Consider the following 24,016-nt stretch of genomic DNA (forward strand, 5'->3'; position numbering starts at 1 on the left):
CACCGGGTGAGAAACTCTGCTTTTAGGGTGTAGAGTAGTTTTAGGATGGTGTTATATTTATATATTTATGATATTTAAGGATTGATTTTAAAATCATTTAATAGAAAGTATGTATTTTTATACTTCGAAATGTATAAAGTGATTTTTTGCAAGGATCAAACCCTATATGAAATATGAATTGTATGTATTACTGTCTCGAAGCCTTTTTTGCACCTTAATTGTATGGTATTTTGCACAAATTTAGATCACCTTGCTGACTAACTGTATCTTCTCTGTGATTTTAAGTCTAAGCAATTTTCTTTTTATTCAATTCATATTAATTGCGCTGAACTTTGGTTATGCACTTAGATAAGTTACACTGTTTTTCACATGGTAGAAAATTGGAACATATTATGCATTTAGGCAGTTATTTGTGTTGAATCTCATACAGTGATGTTCCTTTCCTGTATTTTACAGTTATAACAGGGATTCTCTGGTCATTGTTCATACATTTATGTTTGACATTTTCTCTTTGACCTGGTTTATATGTTCACGCGTAGTATTTCTACCATGTCCATGTAATTGCTGCACTGCACTGGCACTTTAAATAGAGATGAGTAATGCCTGTAAGTTGTCATGTGATCAAGGGAGGGATCTCCCGAAACGCATAATGGCGGCACTGGCTAAATAAAATCTGCACTACAATATCTGGGTCCACGCTCGTCTGTTCGTGAATGAATAGGAAGTGAAGGCGAGTTTTGGAGCGGATATATATATATATATATATATATATATATATATATATATATATTAATCACGACGGGGCATACCCGGTGGCACGCCATTTCAACAGCAGGCACAACAGGGATCTGTCGTGACTTACTTATTATGTCATCGATGCTGTTGTTCCTTTAAGGCGTGGCGGCGACCGTGAAAAACTATTACGCCGATTGGAAACGCAGTATATCATTAAGCTCGACAGCAAACAACCCAATGGGTTAAATGCGACAGAGGACATGCACAATTTTCTGTAGGGGTATTGATCCAGCTCACACACTCTGTATTTAGCATACAAATGCAATAATCATGGTTCTGTTGTTAGATTATCTAACTCGACAACAATAGGAGAGATAGGGAAAAGAAGGAAGACACTCTCTCAGTCCCCAGTTGAATGCAAATAAACAAAAAAAGAGAGGTCAGGTCAATCTCTGAAAAATCTCTGAAAACCACAAGTGATGGAGTCAAAACAAGGTTCACACACCCACTTTGGGTGGTAAAGAAAGCCCTCACACACCGACCTAGTCAGTGTCATGCTTCATCATCGGGCCCCACCAAAGAGGCCGAGTGCCTCTTCGGTGTGCTGCGACGCCAGAAAGACTGCGGAGCTGGTTGTGTGGGTAGGGCGTGCTATAAAATAAAGTGAAGGTTAATAGCCCCCTCGGGGTCCGGTATTGAGGCCACAGCTAGGTTGACGGCGGGTTGTGAGCGCTGATGGCGATGTGCCAGGTTCGCTCCAACCCCCCTCCCAAGACCCATGGTGTTAGTAGCGCCCTATTTTAAAGTGCTGTAACACTCCAAAAATTTCGGAGTATTTTTGGAATGAGCATCTTGCTCTTCCCTTTTTAAGCACTTTTTCACCTTTTTTAATTTTCACTTTCACGTCCCCAGGTTAGGGTGGGTGATTAGAGAGCCCATACCGCCGGGGTTTAGTCCTGACGAATGCCTTGGTAAATAAAACCACCCATATGGCAGAAACATGTTGACTAAGATGAATATGAGTATTTTCTGAATTTAACCAACCCTAATACCTTGGCAGCTAAATTCAGACACATAATACTCCTTGTTCTGTGCCTTAGGGATCACTTATTAAAATTTATTTTTTGATACCCTTGTAAGGCACTATTAACCTTCACTTTATTTTATAGCACGCCCTCCCCACACAACCAGCTCCGCAGTCTTTCTGGCGTCGCAGCACACCGAAGAGGCACTCGGCCTCTTTGGTGGGGCCCGATGATGAAGCATGACACTGACTAGGTCGGTGTGTGAGGGCTTTCTTTACCACCCAAAGTGGGTGTGTGAACCTTGTTTTGACTCCATCACTTGTGGTTTTCAGAGATTTTTCAGAGATTGACCTGACCTCTCTTTTTTTGTTTAGTTAGATTATCTAAGACAAAATGATGAATCACACATGTCTTGTAAATACATGAACTTTATATCCAAGCACCTGTTTCATGGAATCTGTAGTCTTTTTTCTGAATCTGAGCCAGCTGTTCAGGTTTCTGGACAGTGCAGTTTTTTAAACAATTATTGGGAAGTCATTTCTTTAGGTGGTTTTGTTGCACTGTGAATTTACTTAAGCACTTTTTTTTGATATATATAACCTTTTTTGTAAATAGTCCTTAATATTTATGTCATTTAAAATTTGAAATGTACAGATTTTAAATAAGTATATAGGACTGCAGCTCGAAAATGTGGTTTTACACTAAGGTGCTTGTTTTTGGGTGATATATTTTTTGTCTTTTCATAAGGTCCTGCCAAGTTGTATAGCAGTTTACAACGGTACAGCTATTATTTGCAATTTTAAAACATTCTTGTTATGCTTATATTTACTGACATGCATATCACTCCATCCAAGTGTTGATGCATAGCAACATCACTGCATTCATGCAGTTATATGACATTCATATGCTTCTTTTATGTATTTATACAGTAATTAACATGGAGTGTCAGTGACCGTGACAAATCTGTCATTAAGCATTTTTAAACAAATTGTTTGGTTCTTTGTTAATGAAATAATATATCAAAGACATAGCTAATTTATGTACTGCAACTTTAAATTGCTTGAATCTAGCAGCAGGTAGAACCATGTGACCCACGTGTGGTAGGTGTGGCCCGACAGGGCAGGTCAGAACTGCATAGATAAAAGAAGTTTCCGATTTCAAATGTGGTGTGTGAACAAGAGTACGCTAGTACTCGAAACGTTGCATTTTTGAAAGGCATTTGGAATAAATAACATCTTGCCCGGATAACGTGGGGTCCGTCTCTTCTTTCGCCGCTGCATGTGGAGGTTTGAAGATCGTGTAAATATATAATAATATATACACGGACCACCTCCCGCCCCCTCCCGCCCCCGCTCCCGCCCCGACATTTTCCGTGTTTGTAAATGCCTTACCTGATCCGCTGCTCCTCACATCACTGCCGCTCCATGTCCCGTCATCACGCACGTCGCAGGCAGCGCGTCGCTGCCAGCGCTACGCCGCGGCCGGCGCTTCTTTCAGGGGACTACTTTGTTTTTAAAGTTAATTTTTTAAATTTACGTTTTATTTTTATTTTATGTAGCCTATGTCCATCTACACACCGTGACATTTTCAAGGATGTATCGGGTGTGTAGATTGGCGCTGTGGTTCCCGAGTTTACCTGGCTCAAAGGTGAGAGTTCTCTCTTTATTTATCCATTGTTAATTCATGACACATTCCAAACAAATACACATTGAGGTACATTCAGGTAAAATAAATACAATTTGTGGCAGTTCTAAACTCTTTGTATATAAAGAAAGTGCTTGTGCAAACCAAGTGTATTGTGTGTTTGTGCAAAATATTTGTTTGTGCAAAGCTCACAATCCTTCTTTTTATCTTCGGATCAAGTTTAAAAATGATGATATTCGATAAAGTGCACTAGTTGTAAAACGATATTATTTTTAAGTGGCGGGATTTAGAGCCCGAGATCCGATATATTATTAACTTTGTTGATTTTGGTTTAAATCATAATTGCTGTATATATATATTATATATTTATATATAGATGCACTCATACATAGATATATGCACACACATACATATATCTATACTACTATAATAAAGAGAGAACAGAAACCTTTTGGCAAGGTAAACTCGGGAACCACAGCGCCAATCCACACACCCAATACATTGTTGTAATCCTCAGGGTGTGTAGATGGACATAGGCTGCATAACATTTAAAAAAAACGTAAATTAAAAAATGAAAATTTAAAAACAAAGTAGTCCCCTAAAAGTAGAGACGGCCGCGACGTAGCGCTGGCCGCGACCTAGCAATGTCCGCAACATGCGTGATGACGACAGGCGGGGAGGAGCAGTGACGAGCAGCTCGGAGTGGCGGTGAAGTTCGGAGCGCGGGGAAAAGCGGCGGCTCAGGTAAGGCAAAGGCAAAAGCAGAGGCGGGAGGCGGGAGGGAGGCGGGAGGCGGAAGGCGGTCTGGGCAATGTCGGGGCGGGCGGGGGCCGGGGCGGGAATGCACCAAAGCCTGAAATGTTGCCCCCAGCCCCCTTCTGCCCCGGGCAACGCTGCCGCAATCCGGAAATGCTGCCCCCAGCCCCCTTCTGCCCCAGGCAACGCTGGGGCGGGCTGCTAGTATATATATATATATATATATATTTTTTTTTTTTTATATATGTATATATATATATATATATATATATATATAAAAAAATAATATATATATATATATATATATATATATATATATATATATATACTAGCAGCCCGCCCCAGCGTTGCCTGGGGCAGAAGGGGGCTGGGGGCTGCATTTAGTGGCCGGGGCAGAAGGGGGCTGGGGGCTGCATGTGGTAGAGCAAGCAGAGGTAGGTGTGATGTACCTCACGACCCCCGCAGCCCCAACCCCCTGCGCTGGCAGATTGCTCCTCCACCCTTCTCCGCTCCGTTCTCGGCCACCCTCAGCCCTCAGCCGGTCAGCTCTGCTCCGCTCCCCTACGCTCGAAGTGCTGCAGCTGACGGGACTCCTCCTTCTCGCCGTCAGAACACGGACACGGACCACCTCCCGCCCCCTCCCGCCCCCGCTCCCGCCCCGACATTTTCCGTGTTTGTAAATGCCTTACCTGATCCGCTGCTCCTCACATCACTGCCGCTCCATGTCCCGTCATCACGCACGTCGCAGGCAGCGCGTCGCGGCCAGCGCTATGCCGCGGCCGGCGCTTCTTTCAGGGGACTACTTTGTTTTTAAAGTTAATTTTTTTAATTTACGTTTTATTTTTATTTTATGTAGCCTATGTCCATCTACACACCGTGACATTTTCAAGGATGTATCGGGTGTGTAGATTGGCGCTGTGGTTCCCGAGTTTACCTGGCTCAAAGGTAAGAGTTCTCTCTTTATAATAGTAGTATATATATATATAGAGAGAGAGAGAGAGAGAGAGAGCGAGAGAGAGCGAGAGCGATAAATATATATAGAGATATGTATCTATCTATATATATATATATATATATTAGCTCCAAAATCCCAGGAAAATTAATCCAAAAGGAAGGCAGCACACTCAGGGGAGGTTTCACAGAAGATTTAATAGGGAAACCAACAGCAACGACGCGTTTCGCCTTAGGGCTTTGTCAAGTAGTGCAGAGAGCCGAGGCGTGCGTCGGTTTAAAAAGAGGACAACATGCAAATTCAGATGTCAAGAAATCAAGGTAGGACTGTGCAAACTTAAACTTGGTCGCCATATTGGAACGGAGTAAGATACAATACAGGCAATAGAAACATCATGCTTCAGATAAATGCCTAAACCAATTACGATGTGTGGATCACAAAACTATCCAAGTTCGAAATGAACATGAAAGCGCAGTCATAACAATGAATCCTGTCACAATAATCTCGCCCTGAATGGGCATGCGGTGAGAACTGAAAGCAGCTATTTCTCGGAGCAAACTCAATTACAGTCACAAAATACGATGTATAGCAAACAATTAAGCCCCGAATGGGCACACAGTTAATGCTAAATGTATTAGTTTATGCATACATATTGCAAGAAATCAAGGAGCGAGCAGTGAAGACTAAATTCTATCAAAATCGCAGCTCTTTGCCCCAATTACGTAGCAACCAGTCAAACCCCACAATAATGCCATCCTGGATGGATAATGCATCAAATATAAGCATGTGTCTCAAAATTGATTAAATATCATATATACAAAACTTAAAAGGGTAATTTATATGATACACATAAAACCACTAAGGCACAGTCAAGGAAATACATAGAAAATTATATCTAGAACAGAAGCCCGACCAATCAGCCCAAATGAACTGATAGTTCTTCATGCATATTTAGGCCAAGCGGATGCTTACATTGTAAGTCAATTATATATCTAGATTCCAGTCGTCTAAGTCTAAGTAGACGATCACCCCCCCTAATGCTAGAAGGCACATTATCTATATATTATCATTATTATATGGCGACAATGTGCTCAGTAAGGCCTATGAGAGGGTCAAAAAAATGAAACGTAAAGAGTTGTTGAAAACGAAACTTCAAAATAAATCTAAAAACGGTAAATTTCGTCTTATCACAACCTTTTCTCATAATGCAGGTCAGATTAAGCAAATTTTAAGAAAAAATTGGAACATCTTATTGTCGGACAATACCATTAAAGCAGATTTACCACCGAACCCCCTTATTACATTTAGAAAGGCGAGATCTCTAAAAAATAATTTGGTTTCCAGTCATTACTCTGCTCCTGAAAAGACCCCCAAGTTGCCTGTGCTTAATGGCTTTTATCCATGTGGCCGATGTAAGGCCTGCAAATTCAGTAAGCGGACGCTTACTTACAAGATACCTGGTGTGACCATCCCCAAAAGAATTAACAAATTTTTAACATGTTCCACGTCATATGCTATTTACTGCTTAACTTGCCCGTGCGGCCTGAACTATATCGGAAGCACGACTAATGCAGTAAAACTTAGGATACTTGAACATATGCGTGCGATCGCTAAAAAGGATGAGACTTACCCAGTGGCCAGGCATTTTGCCAAAATGCATAAAAGTAACAGGGATCTGTTAACTTACACATGCATAGATAATGTGCCTTCTAGCATTAGGGGGGGTGATCGTCTACTTAGACTTAGACGACTGGAATCTAGATATATAATTGACTTACAATGTAAGCATCCGCTTGGCCTAAATATGCATGAAGAACTATCAGTTCATTTGGGCTGATTGGTCGGGCTTCTGTTCTAGATATAATTTTCTATGTATTTCCTTGACTGTGCCTTAGTGGTTTTATGTGTATCATATAAATAACCCTTTTAAGTTTTGTATATATGATATTTAATAAATTTTGAGACACATGCTTATATTTGATGCATTATCCATCCAGGATGGCATTATTGTGGGGTTTGACTGGTTGCTACGTAATTGGGGCAAAGAGCTGCGATTTTGATAGAATTTAGTCTTCACTGCTCGCTCCTTGATTTCTTGCAATATGTATGCATAAACTAATACATTTAGCATTAACTGTGTGCCCATTCGGGGCTTAATTGTTTGCTATACATCGTATTTTGTGACTGTAATTGAGTTTGCTCCGAGAAATAGCTGCTTTCAGTTCTCACCGCATGCCCATTCAGGGCGAGATTATTGTGACAGGATTCATTGTTATGACTGCGCTTTCATGTTCATTTAGAACTTGGATAGTTTTGTGATCCACACATCGTAATTGGTTTAGGCATTTATCTGAAGCATGATGTTTCTATTGCCTGTATTGTATCTTACTCCGTTCCAATATGGCGACCAAGTTTAAGTTTGCACAGTCCTACCTTGATTTCTTGACATCTGAATTTGCATGTTGTCCTCTTTTTAAACCGACGCACGCCTCGGCTCTCTGCACTACTTGACAAAGCCCTAAGGCGAAACGCGTCGTTGCTGTTGGTTTCCCTATTAAATCTTCTGTGAAACCTCCCCTGAGTGTGCTGCCTTCCTTTTGGATTAATTTTCCTGGGATTTTGGAGCTAATATTGGAACTCGGGCACACCCCCGCTTTGGCGTGCACCCACTCGTGCAGTGCAACTGGTTGGTGTTTGAAGCCTGATATATATATATATATATATATATATATATATATATATATGTTTCAATATTCCTTCTTGTAGCCTTTAATCCTCAGACTCCCAAAAAGTGAAACAGACTCTAAGTTTCTTCGTGCAATTTTATTTTCAGTGGTTGAATGCCGCATTGACGCGTTTCGGGCTTGAAAGCCCTTGAAATATAGATCTATATTTTGTGCTCATGGAGGAGAAAAATACATTCAAAATACAAATTTCAATAAGTTGCGATTTATGTTATGTTATGTTATGTTATATAAAAGCTTATAAAGCGCTCGAATGCCGAAGCATCTTGGAGCTGGGGTGTGTGAAGGAGGTAGGGCGTGAGGAAGGACCAGACACTAGCCGGCGTTAAACAGCCAAGATCTTAGGATTTTCCTGAACGATAGAAGGTTTTGCTGCAGTCTCAGGGCAACTGGTAGTTTGTTCCACAGTTGGGCCGTACAACAGGAAAATAGGCGGCCCCCCATCTGGCTCGCCTGTACCTGGGTACACAGATCAGGCCGTGATTAGCCGAGCGTAAGTCACGCGAAGGCATGTAAGGCCTGAGCCTATTCTGGTAGTCGTCCGCACCTCCCCTGTACCATGCTTTATGCACCAAGCAGAGTGCTTTGAACTCAATTCTCTGGTGGACAGGGAGCCAGTGTAATGCTCTCCTGCCCAGAGTGGTGGGATGGCGGTTTGGAAGCTTTAGAATCAATCGAACGACAGCATTCTGCAGAGATTGAAGTTTGCTGATTTGGTACCTATCAATGCCCAGGAACATTGCGTTGAGGTAGTCCACTCTGGACATAAAAAGGGCCGCCATAACTGTATTTTGAAGTGCCATGGGAATGAAAGGGAAGATTTTCCTCAGGGTCTTAAGTAAGAAAAAACAGGCTTATGTTAGACTGTTCACCTGAGCTGACATATTAAGTTTGTCATCAAAGATGACTCCCAAATTCCTCACTTTCTTTACAGGTAAGGGACATTCCCCGGCTTCCGTTGACCACCAATGATTGCCCCACATCGGCGGTCCATTCCCAAATTCAATCACTTCTGTCTTGTCCGTATTGATTTTTAAGAAGCTCCGACTCATCCACTCCATGACGTCTGTCAAACAAGCATGAAATCCTTTCGCTGTTAGCTCAGGCTTATCTGAGACGGAAATCACCAGCTGTGAGTCGTCAGCATACGACACAAGAGTGAAGCCATGCTTCCTTACTAGCCTAGCCAATGGTCTCACATAGACGTTAAACAGTTTTGGCGACAAAGCTGAGCCCTGCGGAACACCGCAGGGTAGATTAAAACAGTCAGATTGTAGATCGTCCCAGTTCAGACTTTGTTTCCTGTTGTTTAAAAAGGAGGAAAGGAGAGCAAGGGCCACCCAATTTATTCCAATCTCCTGTAGTCTCCGCACCAACACCGTGTGATTCACGGTGTCAAATGCGGCCAAGTTGAGGAGCACAAGAATGGCCCTCCCTCCCCGTCCACTGCTGTCCGAATTCCCTCCGACGCAGCAATCATGGCAGATTCAGTAGAGTGTCTGGGGCGGAAGCCATGCTGGGATGGGTCCAGCAACCTGTTGATGTCCAGGTATTCAGTTAAAGTATTATTAATCGACCTTTCCAAAATCTTGGCTACCAACGGCAGCCCTGAGATGGGTCAGTAATTTCTACAGTCCGTGGGATCCAGAGTGGCCTTTTTCAGAATTGGCCTAATACTAGCTGTCTTCCAGGCCACCGGGTAGACTCCAGATATCAGGACTTAGTTAATCAGAGAGGTAAGAATCTCGCTAATCCTCTCCGCTGCCAAATGCATAATGGCTGGTGGACATGGATCATAGGCGGAGCCGGATTTGATGGATTTTAGGATATTTATTACTGTCTCTTCTGATAAAGGGTTAAAACATTGCAACTTATTCAATATTGTTTCTTCTTCCAAAGATGGTTGACTTATGTTTGATTGACAGAATAATGAACTGGCCAAATTGTTGTATATGATTTGCACTTTATTGTGGAAAAAAGCTGCCAGCTGTTTGCAAAACGCCTGATCAGGCTTAAACCCACTACCCTGCTAAGGTCTAGTCAAAGAAGACACAGATTTAAACAGCTCTTTGGCAGAGTGTCAGGCTTCCTGAATTTTCAAAGTGAAATACGCCCTTTTGGCCGTTAAAATAGCCTCTTTGTACCTGTTCAGGGCTTGGTTGTATGCGTCTCTACTGGTTTTGCTGTACTCAACTCTCCAGCGTCGCTCGAAACGTCTGCATTCAACTTTTAGTTGTTTAAGTTCAGGGCCATACCATGGCCTCCCCGAAGGGCACCTCTTTGCTGTAGCGGTCTGCTCCGGAGCAACACAATTTACTGCACCTTGAATCCACTCATTAAATTGAGTAGCCGCCAGTTCATTATCCTTGTCTAAGGTTGGAGGGAGATGGTCCAGGGCTGCCCCTAGGCCACTCCTTGTAAATTTACTCCAACAACGAAACGTCACCTTAGTGGCTTTATGAGAGGGACACCTCCCCAATTCCCTAGCCCTAACCTTAAAGAATACTGCTTTGGGGGCGTGGCCAAGATGGCGTCGGAGTAAGACGTACTTCTGAGTCGCTCCGGCGCCCGATTTGCTCAGCATTGAGTAGCTTTGCCAGCGGGACCTCGTGCCGCTCTGAAACATCCGCGGTGGTCGGCGGCGTTGAGCGGAGGGGTCCGGTGCTCTCGACGCATCCCGGAGCGATCATAAGGCGCCGTCGGGTGCCCTTCCAGATCCGGCCTACTGAGCACCGGCTTGGCGTGGAGGCGAGGCCGCTGGGGAGTGCAGGGGCTCGGCATCGGCTGGGCGTGGCTTCGCGGAGCGGCGGCCCCACACATCGGGCTAAACGAACGGAGCCTGCCCGGGTCAAGCCAGAGTGACCCCCATCGAGCGGAGGACGACGGAGCTTGCAGTGCGGCCCGAGGCGCCCAGGAGCCCACCCTGTACCTCGAGTGCCGGTACGCGGCTGCCCCGGTGGGGACGTGCAGGGGGAGGGCGGACTGCCGGTGCCCACCCGAGTCACCCGCAGTCAAGGGACTCGCATCGGAACCCGCCCGAGTAGCGGCCCTAAGTCTCGCTTGACCAGCGGAGCCCACCCGCGGCCTGCTGATGGCGCCCGCGGCGTGAGGAGTTCTGCTGGGCACTGTGGCTGCGAGCGGAGCCTACCCGCCAACCGAGGACTTTGCCCCGCCTGAAACAGCGCCGGGCCCTGGAGTAGTGGTGGCGCACAGGGCCGGGCTGCCGTTCTACCGGCCGCCGCTGCACTGTGCTGACAGGGGAAGAGGAGTGAGCGGGGGCCCGGCGCAGCAGCGAGCTCCTCGGAGGAGCTGGCGGACACCGCCCCACCCCCTGCGCGGCCCGTGGGCGCCGCGGCTGAGATCCTCGGTGCAGTGCGGCGAGGAGTGACGGCTGCCCGGGACGGACTGTGCAGGTGAGCTTTGGCCGGCTGGGAGGACCCTGAACTTTGTTGGTCGGGCGGCGTTGGGCGTGCTTGGGGTGGCTGCCCCTGCCTGGCGCCTCGACGTGGTCCCTGCGGCCTAGGGAGTTTCCCCCGGGCACTGCGCTGCCTGCGTCTTGGGACTGTCGGTGTGTGCGGAGTGTTTGGGATTGGCCATTACCGTGGAACTCTGCACGGCCTACCTCCTGGACGGCCTTGTTTCCGAGGCTTCGCCGCGATGTCGAACTTGCCACGCAAAGGGAGGACAGTGAAGGAGGGGGCCTCGAAGGGATCGCAACCGCCGAACTCCCCTGGAGCGAGTGGCTCGACCAGTCAACCAGACGGGGAGGCGCCAGCCACCAAGGCTTTCATGGCGGAACTCTTTGCCTCGATCAAGGAGGACATCTCTGAGCTTCGTGCTCAGCTGGCATCGGACCTGCGTGAGGTCCGGAGAGATGTGGACGGCGTTGGGGAGCGGGTAGCCGTGCTAGAAGATCACGACTTGACTATGGCAAATGACGTTCACCAGCTACAACAGGATGTTCTTCGCCTTGCTGATCAGAACCTGAACTTGCAAGCATATGCCGAGGACCTGGAGAACCGCTCCAGAAGAAACAACATCCGTGTCAGAGCGGTCCCCTGGGATGGCGAAGCTGGTGACCTAAGGGGGTATGTACATGCCCTCTTCCTCCAGGTGCTGGACGAGGAAGATGTTCAGGAGATTAAGTTGGATCGAGTGCACAGAGTTGGCCTACCCAGGCGGGGCGGCCCCCCCCCAGACATTCTTGCGTGTGTCCATGATTTTCAGATTAAAGAACGCATCCTCCGGAACGCCAGGACCCTCGGCTCCTTGAGCTTCCGAGACCATCAGCCTCAGCTTTTCCAAGATTTGGCGGCGTCCACGCTGCAGAAGCGGAGGGACTTCCGGCCTGTGACTGCTTATTTGAGGGAACAGGGCGTCTCCTACTCCTGGGGTCACCCTTTCAGGATTATATTCCGATGGCAGAACAGGTTGGTGCAGCTCCGCTCTCTGAAAGCCGCGAGGGACCTGTTGGGATTGGAGGAAGTTCCATCATCGCAGGCGACGCAGTCCTCCTCTTCGCGGCGCCGACGTCGCTCTTCCTCCTGGCACCGAGTTGGAGCTTCCCCGGAACGGCTGAGACTGGATCATTCTGTCAGCCTACAGGAGAGGGGATCAGCGGTGGCGTCGGTGGCCTCGGCCACTCTTGCGGATACTCAGCGATCCTCTGGAGCGGCATGATCCTTGCCTTCTTTGATAATCGGGCGCCGGGGCGCCTCTGTCCCTGCGACCCTGGGGTACTATGGTACTTTTGGAGAAGACACCCCGGGCCTTGGCCCTGGGGACCCCTGATCTGGAGTCCCCACCCCGATACCAGTCTGATGTGGACCCTGTGCCCTGTGGCCCATTGGAACTGACGAACCTACGTTTCAGGTTACGAGCCTTGTGCTCTGTTCTTTTTCTATTGGGGTTGTTTTTGGGGGGGGCGGGTCGATTGGTGTTCTGCAAATAGTTGTAATGGCAGAGCGCTTTGGTTTGGGGGTGGTGTTGGGGGGGGTGGTGGTGGCGACCTTGTGTGTTAGCTGTATGATGATGGTGTCTTCAACGATGTTTGCTCCTACGACTCATGGTTTGATCTGTGTGATGGCTCCATTAGCTCTTACACTTCCTGGAGGAGTGGCCGTCCTGGGAGGTTCGGGGAGTGGGTGGGCGGCCCCCTTAATATGGTTATGGCTGGGGTCTTACCCCTGGTTCCCCTTGCTTGAATGTCCTCGATGGTCTTGGGCTCCACGGTGTGTCGGAGGGCTGCCTGGGCTGAGTGGCTTTCTTGACGTGTGCATGGCGTGGTGTTTTAATTTCCCATTATGCCTGTTAGCATTGGCACTTGGAATGTAAAAGGCCTTAACTCCCCGCAAAAGCGGCAGAAGCTTTGGAAGTACGTTGTGGATCATCATTTAGATGTGGTTGCTCTCCAAGAAACCCACTTGGCTAGGAGGGACGAATTGAGACTCCGTCATAAGCAGTTCCCTCTTATCTATAGGGCATCCGCGACCACGAAGCATAGAGGGGTGGCCCTTCTCTTCCGGGCTTCCCTACACTTTCAACCCGTGGGTGTAAATGCTGATAAAGAAGGCCGCTGGCTTATGGTGAAGGGGATGTTGCATGGCCGCCTCTGTACTTTTGCAGTGCTGTATGCTCCGAATGCGGGTCAGAATGGCTTTTTGCAGGATTTGCTGGATAAGATAGGGGACTTTGTGGAGGGGCATTTGTTTCTGCTGGGTGACTTCAACATGGTGTGGGACAGGGACTTGGATAGTTCTGGGGCGCGCAGAGCGGACACTGGCGTTTTCACGGAGGAAACTAAGCGTCAGGTGGGTGATCTGGGGCTCATAGACAGTTGGCGCTTTGTTCACACACAGGCTAGGGACTACACTTTTTTTTCTAACGTTCATCGCTCGTACTCTCGCATTGACTATGTCTTGGTTAGCCAGGCTCTTCGGGGGGATATACAACTGTCTGCTATCTTCCCGCTCTCGTTATCCGATCATAGCCTGCTAGTTCTGGGGCTACATTGGACCGCTGGGGGGGACGGTTGGCGTAAGTGGTACTTTCCAGCTGCTCTAGTGAGAGATGAGATGTCCTGTAAGGCCTTGCGCAAGGCGATTGGCGAATTCTTTCTCCTCAATCCTCCTTCAGACACCTCGGTATATAACACGTGGGACGCGTGCAAGGCCTCCTTAAGGGGCACGTGCCTTGCTCTTAACGCGAACCTGAACAAATTGAGGCGTGAGGAGAGGGAGGCCCTTGAATCGGAACTTGCCACCTTGGAACAGGCCCACAAGGCGAATCCTTCCAGGGTGACTCTGCGCCCCCTGACGGCAGTGCGAGGGAAGCTGAGGGCCCATTATAACAATAGAGCGGAATTTACTCTTTTGCGTCTTCGACGTACCTCCTACTCCCAAGGCAACAAAATTGGGCGCCATCTTGCCCGGCAACTTCGTGACAAACGCGAACGGGATTATATAGGTGGTATACGTGACCGCGCGGGCGCTGTTCAACACAGAGATGCGGACAAAGCAGCCATCTTTGGGCGCTTCTATGCAGCGCTTTACTCGGGTGATGCTCTCGATCCGGAGGCTCAATCCAACTTTCTGGAGGGTTTGCCTCTTCCGAAAGTCTCTACGGAATGGAATGACTTGCTGTCCTCCCCCATCACACGAGAGGAGGTCCTGGATGCCATCAAGGCCCTGAAGCTGCATAAGGCCCCTGGGCCTGACGGCTACACGGCCCTCTTCTACAAGACGTTCGCAGTTGACATTTGCGATTCTTTAGTCTCTCTCTTCAATGCAATGGCGACTGACGGTAGGACCACGGACTCTATGGCCGAGGCGTTGATTACTGTTATCCCCAAGCCAGGGAAGGACCCCACTTCCTGTACATCTTATCGCCCAATAGCGCTCCTCAATCTAGATGCTAAATTGTACTCCTCCATATTGGCGGGCAGACTGCAAGACCTGATGCCTGCCCTGATCCATCCTGATCAATCTGGGTTCATTAAGGGTAGGCAGACTCACGATAATCTGCGTCGCGTCGTCCACCTCATTGAAAAAGCGGAACGGTTCCACGTGCCTGCGGTACTGATAGGACTTGACGCGGAGAAAGCCTTCGATCGCGTCGATTGGGGGTTTCTACACAAGACTCTGGTGGCCTTTGGGTTTTCGCCCCACTTCGTGCGAATGATCGAGGCCAACTACAGTAGCCCTACTTCCCGAGTGTTGGTCAACGGCCACAGGTCCGGAAGCTTCTGCCACTCCAGAGGGACGCGCCAGGGATGTCCCCTCTCGCCCCTCCTCTTCGCTCTTAGCATAGAGCCATTGGCGCTGGCGGTGCGGGAGAATGAGCGGATTCTAGGGCTTCCTTTTACGGGTGAGCAACATAAGATCTCGCTCTTTGCCGACGACGTCTTGTTGTCCGTTTGTGACCCGGCGTTGTCACTCCCCTATGTTCACTCGGTACTCTCCGCATATGAGGAGGTTGCAGGATTTAAGGTTAATTTTGATAAGTCCTACATCTTAAACCTGACCCTGTCACCGGAGGAGGTACAGCGGATCCGGTCGCTTACTCCGCTTACGTGGGCGTCGTCTTCCTTGCTCTATCTGGGAGTGCGACTGACTCCCACCGTAGGTGCCCTGTTCCAAGCTAATTTCCCGTCGATCCTGACATCAATCCGGACTGAACTGGAGCGATGGAAACCCAAATTTATCTCATGGCTGGGCAGGATCCATGCACTCAAAATGGTTCTCCTCCCCAAGCTCTTATATCTGTTTCAGGCTTTACCCATCCCGATAGGACTGGACTTCTTTCGCCGATTGAAGACCTTGATGCTGAAATTTGTCTGGCAAGGTGGCCGAGCGCGACTTCCATTTGTGGTTCTTCGACGCCCGCGATTGGAGGGAGGAGTGGGCTTTCCAGATATGCATCTGTATTACAAAGCTGCCCAATTGAGAATTTTGGTGGAGTGGTCCCAACAGCTTTCGGAGAAGCATTGGCTCCACATGGACCGGAGTGTCGCGGGCCGCTCCATCTGGGATCTAGCCTGGAAGCCTAAGATGGACCGACCCAGAAATGTATACATTAGCACCCCCACGAGCACGGTTCTGAAGGTTTGGGATACGGTGAGCGGCGATGACCGTTGGACCACATTTCCATCTCCATTCACCCCAATTCATTTTAACCCGGCCTTCCCCCCGGCCCTGACGGAGGGTCCATTTGAGGCTTGGAGGGAGGGTGGCTGCAGGGCCCTCACCCACCTGTTCCATGGCACCGAACCCCTCACTTTCCACAACTGTATGAGGGACTATGGAGTTCTACCGACGGAGCGATATAGACATCTTCAGCTCCTACACTGGGCGACGTCGCCTGCAGTTGTGGACGCCGCTACCAGACCTCTGACGAAATTCGAGTCTTTTCTTCTTCGCACTTCCACCATGAGAGGGGCGATCTCTTTTCTGTATGGATTACTCTTAGATACTACTATGTCTCTGCGGCCGCGATATCAAGAACACTGGGAGTCCACTCTGGGGAGGGACATCTCCGTCAATGAGTGGCAGGGATTATGGCGGGATGTGACGGCACATAACCACTCAACTGACCTCAGGGAGGCCCACATGAAACTCATCTTTGATTGGTACTTATATCCCTCTAAATTACACCGCATATTTCCAACTACTTCAGATAGATGCTGGCGGGGTTGTGGGATGCTGGGGGACTTTAGCCATATATGGTGGGACTGTCCCTCCATTCGGCCGTTCTGGGCCGAGATTCTCTCCCATCTAAAGGATATTTTGGGCTACCCAATCCCTGACTCCATGGCCTTTGTCTTATTAGGTCTAAGGGATCCATTGCTTGCGCACCAAACTAGGGCGGATAAGCGTGTCATGTGGTTGTGTTTGGGTGCGGCTAAGATGACTTTGGCAGCTGCTTGGAAGTCCCCATCTACCCCTGCTGTTTCCTTGTGGCATGCCCGGTTATGGCGTTTGTTGAGCATGGAACGTCTTTCTGACATATTCCGGGGGAACTTTAAGAATTTTATGTGCAATTGGGGCCCACTTGTGAGGTTTCTGTCTCGAGGCCTGCCTTCGGCGGTGTGCCCATCAGCGCTGAGGTCCCTACATCTTTTCCAAATCTGAGCACCTTAGGGATGTCTTCCATACATTGCGGGAGTCACTGTGTTGGTTTGTGTGCTTGAATGTCGCCACCACTGGGGGGGGGTGGGTGTGGGGGGTGGACGAGGGAGGGGGGGTAGTTGGGGAAGTTAATTCTGGGTTCCTTCTCCTGTTGCGACTTGCCTGGCTCTTGGGTTGGACATTAGACCACGGCTGAAGTTGGGGCTGCCTTTCTCAACCACGAACAATGCATTCACGGTTGGAGCACCAGGACTGATCTGAACGCTGTGCTGGGCGGCCTTCTGGCCCGAACCCTGTTGCTTTGCCTGGCTGCTGTCATCTTGTGGTGGACTTTGGAGTTCTACGGCCCCTTCCTTTGCGAATGCTTTCCTCCCCAATTTTTTGCTCCCCCTGTGTGGGGATTTGTGGCGACCTGTCGCCTGTTCTTCCTTTCCTCTTTTCTTGCTCCTCTTGTTCTGTTCCCCTTCCCCCTTTCCGATTCACTTGCATATTACAAAATAAAAATTAAAAAAAAAAAAAAGAATACTGCTTTGTGGTCAGTCCACGGGAGTGCCTCCACGTCACCTGGTGAAATATCCAGGTGGTTCGAGAAAATCCCATCTAAACTGTGTCCTCCTGAATGCATATGTTCAGACACAAGTTAGTGCATGCCATGAGCTTCCATTAAATCTAGGAGCTTACCCGTGGGTTGGCGGCCAGCTCCAAGTGATAGTTGAAGTCACCTAAGATTGTAAAGTACTGATAGTTAATACAGGATTCCAGGTAGGACATAAGGGCTGTTAGAAAGGCGGCTCAAGTGCCCGGTGGCTGGTAAACCAGTAGGCCATGTAGTACGGTCACGTCCTTAAGTCTAACACAGAATTGCATAGCTTCCGCCTGAAGATCGGCAACAACTTCCATCTGCACCTTCAGGCCATCCTTGTATATAATGACGATACCGCCTCCTCTACTGCCTAGTCTGTCATAGTTAAAAAAGGCATAACCCGGGGGTAGGGGCGACATTCTAATCAGGGATTGAGGTTGTGTCTGTCCAGGTCTCCGCTAAAAAGACCAAGTCCGGGCTATGTGTGCTCAAAAATTGTTCAAGCTCATACTTATGCTTAACTACGGAGTGAGTATTCAAGAGGATACAGAGAAGCTTATTTCCTGAGATAGCCATCTGTTCTGTGGCCCGCCCTTGATCATTAAGAGCGGGAGGTGTATGATTAGGTGGCCAAACAGCCTCGATGTTATCTCTGCGCATACAGCAAGCTTCCCCGCCCCTTAGTAGGGTATATTGAGCTAGATTCCCGCACAAACGATATCCCCATTGCAAGTAGATAAACATTTCCCTCTCACCATCCAGGTTCAACGTAGCTACCGCTCTACAGTGCATCACCCGTAACTTCATCAGCGCTTCTCTTGAGTAGATATGGGGTGACAGAGGACCAGAGGTCCTGGCCCGGGGCACGTTCCGGGCGCTGAGGGGCGCAGACGGGCTTGCCTTTGGCGTGCCATCGGCGCGTTCGTGCCAGCGTGCATTTTAAAGGGTTTCAAAGCTAAAAGGCTAGTGCGCTAACCCAATGAAAGTGGGCCCGCTCTTACAGACGGACACCACAGGGTTCTTGCGTCTATGCCAGGAGAGTCTGTAACTCGAGTGTAGCTCGGCAAGATGGTAGTTTTAAAAACAGTGCATTTATTATTAAAAATAATTCCCCAGTTCGAATTAGCAGCAATAATCACCCCTCGCAGCCTGAGTGTCAGTCAACAACAGCACTCCACCCCAGTGTTACAGTTATGCAAACCATTTCGAGGAGATGAACCCTTACCCAGATATTGGAATGGAAAGGTTCTTTGAATTTTCGCAGGACAGTCATAACCCAGTGTACAAGCGACATTCTTCGGACTAAGGGGTCGATTAGGATGGCGGTTTTTCCGCATCCTCCGGGCCGGCGGAAGTGTCCGCCGGCCTGGAGGATGCGGAAAAACCGCGGCGGAGACTCCAAAGACCCACCGCCAAATTAGGATGGCTGGTGGGTCTGATAATCTGTCCGCCGCTTTTCCGCCGCGGTCGGAAGGCGACCGCGGCGGAAAAGCACTAACATGTCTGGCGGTGTCTATCAGACACTGCCAGGCATATTAGGATGTCTGAAAATATATGCTTTTCCGCGGCGACTTTACCGCCGTGGAAAAGCATACGGACCTTCACTTCGGGGGCCCGTTGCGGGCCCCCTGGGTGAAGGTGGGGTGGGGGGTGCACATGGGGGGTACCTATGGTACCCCCCTGCATTTGCGTGCACAATGCAGCAGGCACCGCGCGGTGCCTGCCGCTTTGTGCACGCAAATGCTGTGCATGGATTTTTTACATTGCGGCGGATGCAGCTTGAAGCTGCACCCGCCGCAATGTTAGAGATGGAGGATGTGACCGCCACACTGGCGGTCACATCCTAATTTGATCGGAGGGAACGCCGCAGCCCATGCGGACGTTCCCTCCTCCTCAGGGGTCGCGGACGGACTCAAGTCCGTCCGCGATCCTAATCGACCCCTAAATGTTGCCATATAACCATACTAACTGAGTAAAGAAAATGTAGGAGTTGCACCAAGAGAAGCTACATTTTGATATTATTGATATTTGTAAGCCACTGAGCCCTTCAGAACGATTTTACAATACTTTTGTCCGTGGTTAAGAAGCTACTTCATCTTAGTTCTTATGACATTTTCTTAACTCTGCACTGTTGGGTCATCCCTCAGAGACTGGAAGTGAGCTGGTATAATTATCCCTTATGCCTTATGTCGCTGTCACCTTCCTCATTTGATGCTATGACCCTAGGTGTGTACGGGACTCAGAGACAAAGGTCATTAGAGGACACGCCTGTGTTTTATGGTATTCTCTATGACTAGTTGTTTCCTTTTGCTCCTCACTTGCAATGGGCACATATAAAGCTCTTGTATTTAGTTTTATATCAGCTTCTGATTCAACGCAGCCTATTGTTAACTGTTTGCATATATGTTGAATAGGTTAATTTGAATCACTCTGGTGGCATCTCAAATTTGGCCAAGTGAAGGAATTCCTGGAGATTTCAGCAAGACCCCCTGAGAGGTTTAGAAGGAGCTCAATCCTTAGCCTCCTTAGACGCTTGATTTAAAAATAGCTGAGAGAGCATTGGGACCACAGTAATGCTGCATGCAACCCTCAACTAACTTTGATCCACCATTGGACCATGTTGGAATAATGATGGATGTCCAAATACAGAACAACAAGTTGTTTGGGAAAAATCGCTACTAAAATCGAAATGGGCTGTCACAGTCCCTTTGCCCAAACAGATTGAGACTGCAAAAGCCCCAGATTCTTTAATTTTTTTAAAGAACCTTTGACCTTAGGAGGTCCTACATTCTCTCGGAATATAGGATCAGATGTACAAACACATTTACTGGTCGCAACCAATGCAATGCGGTGAATCTCAGGGTTTGCAACCAGTAAATGTGTTTTTTCAAATGCACTAAACCCATCAAATGATTCAGTAACAGATTAACAAATCCCTAAATGGGTTTAGGAAAGCATACAAAATTGGTAAAGCACAGATGACATATTATGTGTTAATGCTTTGCAGCAACCAAATCCGGTATCAAAACATTAATATTTTAACAACACCTCATTGGAGGTAGTAACCCATTGGCAAACTGGAAGGTGGTCCTCAAAAGACTCATTTCCCTTTGTGAGTGAGGATTAAAAGATTTGTTTTTAAGAGTAGAGAGTGGTGTGTGGGACTACTGCCTACTTCTTAAAAAAGTTTCTGAAACGTTTTTGTTAAATTCTCCCATTTTCCGTAACAGAAAATTAGCTTCATTAAAAAAAAAAAAAGTCATTAATACTAATGAGGTCGGTTGAGTTGCGACCCACTACATGTCGATATTTTGTGAACTGACCTATTAGAACATAGCTTAGTCTGCAAAATACCAATGAATTCTGTAAAAGTCAATGCGCAAATTGTGACTAATATTACCGAAGAATGTATGACGTTACAACGAATTCCGTTGCAACGCATGCCTTTACCACGCATGCGTTACAGCGGAATTCGTTTACCACGCATAAACTTTACCTCGACTACTTGCGTGGTGACGTCATACGTCGTTAAGAGGAAACGGAATATTTTTTCCGATTTCTCTTAAACGACGCTGATTATGTGCAGATCCCGACGTGACTTCTGGTGAGTTTTTTTATTGGGGGGGAGACCCCCCCTCCCAAGCCCCCCCGTTTTACTTTTTACCTTTACCACATATGCCTTTACTACAAACCTCGTAGTAAAGGTATGCGTGGTAAAGGCTTTAGTGGTAACCACGCATGCGTTGTACTGCATGCGTGGTTAAAGATTTTGTGGAAACGGCTTCGTTGTAAAGGCCGTTTCCCATTACCGAATACCCCATAATCACAAAAAGTTATTTGATATTGGTCTTCATTTTCAGGACCCGGCAAACAAAGTATTGGTGTGGTACCAAGAGAGAGGGCTATCCCCTCTTGAGCACTCTGCACAGCTGAACCAATAAATATTAAAAAACAGGTTGGTTATGGATTCTAACATTACATGTCTGATAAATATGGTTTATTGAGGCACATAAACAAGGATCATAAGGCGAGAAGAATCATGATGAACTAGACTGGGATTCCTCTCAAAAGACAAAACACTTTTAATTTAATAGAAATACAACGGAATGAGTGTCCAACATATCAAATCCTAATAGTAATTGTGACAAATGCACATAAAATAATATAAATGACAAAGGTGCTTATTATAATTGTAGAGATTAAAAAAGGATGAAATATTTATTTTAAAGAAAAAGGTGCAACAACTTTTTTATTTAGTTTTGCTGTTCAGCTATTTGACTCGTTTATTTCTTCATAGCAGTCGTAAACGGGCCCTTTAAAAAATGAATTAAGAAGCTTGGGATCTCTTTTCAGAACTCTTTTTTAAGCTATTGTGGAGAAACACTACAAACCAGAGAAAAATGGGCATTTAAACTGGTCAATGTTAAAGGATTAGGGTATTCTTGCAGTACACAGTCTAACAAGCTAACAGATTTAAGGATAGTGATGTTCTTCAAACAATGAATCTATATTCATATAGTAATTATCTGTAACTCTGGCAAGTTTTCAGCATTAGCATGCTGTCACTGGTGACTTGTCTCTCTCAGCATACCTTTGGTGTTAGCTTGCCATCACAGTCGGTATGTCTGTTGAAGGGTATCATCACCGTTAGCTGGTCTCTGTTGGAGCATCATTGCGGCTTGCTCTATGTCACTGATTGTGTACATATAAGTGCAGCAATTGTGTTTTTGTTCAATCACTTTTAGCAGTTTATGAATGTTAATGTGCCCTAGTCATTGCTGTTAACTCACCTTCACTTGTTACTTTGTTCCTATTGGTGTGTTACGGTGTTAGTTTTACTACACCACCATAGTTATACCTTCATAACTCTTAGTAACCTACAGTAAACCTTTATAGCCTGAATAATAAAATCATAACAAAAATGTAAAACCATATTATGAAAACATACCACTTCAACAGGCTACCTTAGGTATGATAAGTACAAAAGAAGAAACCTGATTAAAATTGATATAAGCGCGATATGCTACACGGGAATACTATCCAAACTTTCATAAATTACTTAAGTGCTTTCAACATTAGAGATGCTTAACAGACTACAGTATCCAAAGGACCACTGAGATCATCATACCAGACCAGGTTGAAAACAAAGAGTATCAGAAAATGGTAAAATTCCTGCCATTGAAAAATGATCTTTAAAAATGTACATTAAAAATATTAGGGTAAATGAAAAGGTAAGAGTCGATCTACAACATGGTCTCTTCTAAAAGGCCTAGGGGCATCAGATTCCTAGCACAATATCATTAGTGTTACACATTGACGGTTGCAACTCTTGGTTTGTTTCTGTTGGCATATACTTGCTGTTAGCACATCTTCTAACAAAGCTAGTGTGTCTTTGGTGATAGCTGATCAGCATCATTGGTGTTATTGCTTCACCACTGCTAGTGTTATGTTGCTGAGTTATCATTATTGTTGTGCCCTTGGTAACATATTGGTTTCACTGCTAGCATGCACAATTAATGTGTCATTTGGAGGTTGCTCACCACCACTGGTTGTGTGGCCTTGTTAGTGCATCCTTGATGTTGCCGCTTTATCACTGTTGGTGTTACTAGTTAGCAGGTTGTGAATGTTAGCATATCATTGATGTTAGCACATCTCACTACTTAGTAACTATGCACTAAAACGAATCACATGTCTGCAGGGGCACTGCCAGCGAGTCCCTACTATAATGTAATTGCTGCTAGCGCATTGTGTATGTTAGAGCATTCTTATTAGGTGATTGCTTCTTTTTAGCAAATCTTTACTGTGTCACGGTTATCATATCATTGACCTTGGCACAACGTCATGGACGTGCATCTAAAGGTTTTTGTGCACGCTGTGAAATTAATTACCTTGGTCTCGGATGTGCATCCCAGCAAACCTCTTGTTGAAGGCCATGGTTGTTTACTTCAGTCAAACCTGCCATCAAAAGAAAGAAAAAAGTGGTAAACAAGACTTCTGACCCAAAAACCATACGACACAAAAGAAAAGAACACAAGGCGATGTGTGGGTAGCAGAACTCCCACTCTCTTTGCAGCATGTGATAAATGCCACTTGTGAAGACAAACCACAGTGCATTGCGCGGAGGGGTTTCATACACAGAGCTGTAAACAGTATTTGTTCATACCAATGCAGGAAAATTGTGGTGTTGCAAGTGGGGGGGGGGGGGTGGGGGAGGGGGAGCAGAGGGAGAGTTCCCTGTGTGTGTCTGTGTGAAGAAGAGTTCAATAAGTAGAAGGACCCCGTAAAAATGGAAGAAACAAGTGATATACATGGAGTAATTTTACTGATCATAACAGTATTAATAATGACAATACATGGTGGAGAGTACACAATACATTGACCGTAGATGATTTTAATTGTTTATAGGTGTAAGGATGTGCGGTCTAGTTGCTGAGAAACCACATTTTTATCCT

General features: G+C 46.8%; 1 protein-coding gene across 2 annotated transcripts in view; it reads right to left on the reverse strand.

Annotated features, from left to right (window-relative positions):
* The window catches only part of LOC144754405 (uncharacterized), a 558,704-nt gene that overhangs the window by 162,795 nt on the left and 371,893 nt on the right, over positions 1-24,016 (reverse strand). For both annotated transcript variants that reach the window (XM_078642133.1, XM_078642134.1), the window contains exon 3: positions 23,453-23,519. In XM_078642133.1, coding sequence (XP_078498259.1) covers positions 23,453-23,498 — 46 coding nt within the window. In that variant the 5' untranslated portion in view covers positions 23,499-23,519. The remainder of the gene's footprint in view (positions 1-23,452; positions 23,520-24,016) is intronic.

This window comes from Lissotriton helveticus, chromosome 5_1, assembly GCF_964261635.1.
Source record: "Lissotriton helveticus chromosome 5_1, aLisHel1.1, whole genome shotgun sequence".
Lineage (NCBI taxonomy): Eukaryota > Metazoa > Chordata > Amphibia > Caudata > Salamandridae > Lissotriton > Lissotriton helveticus.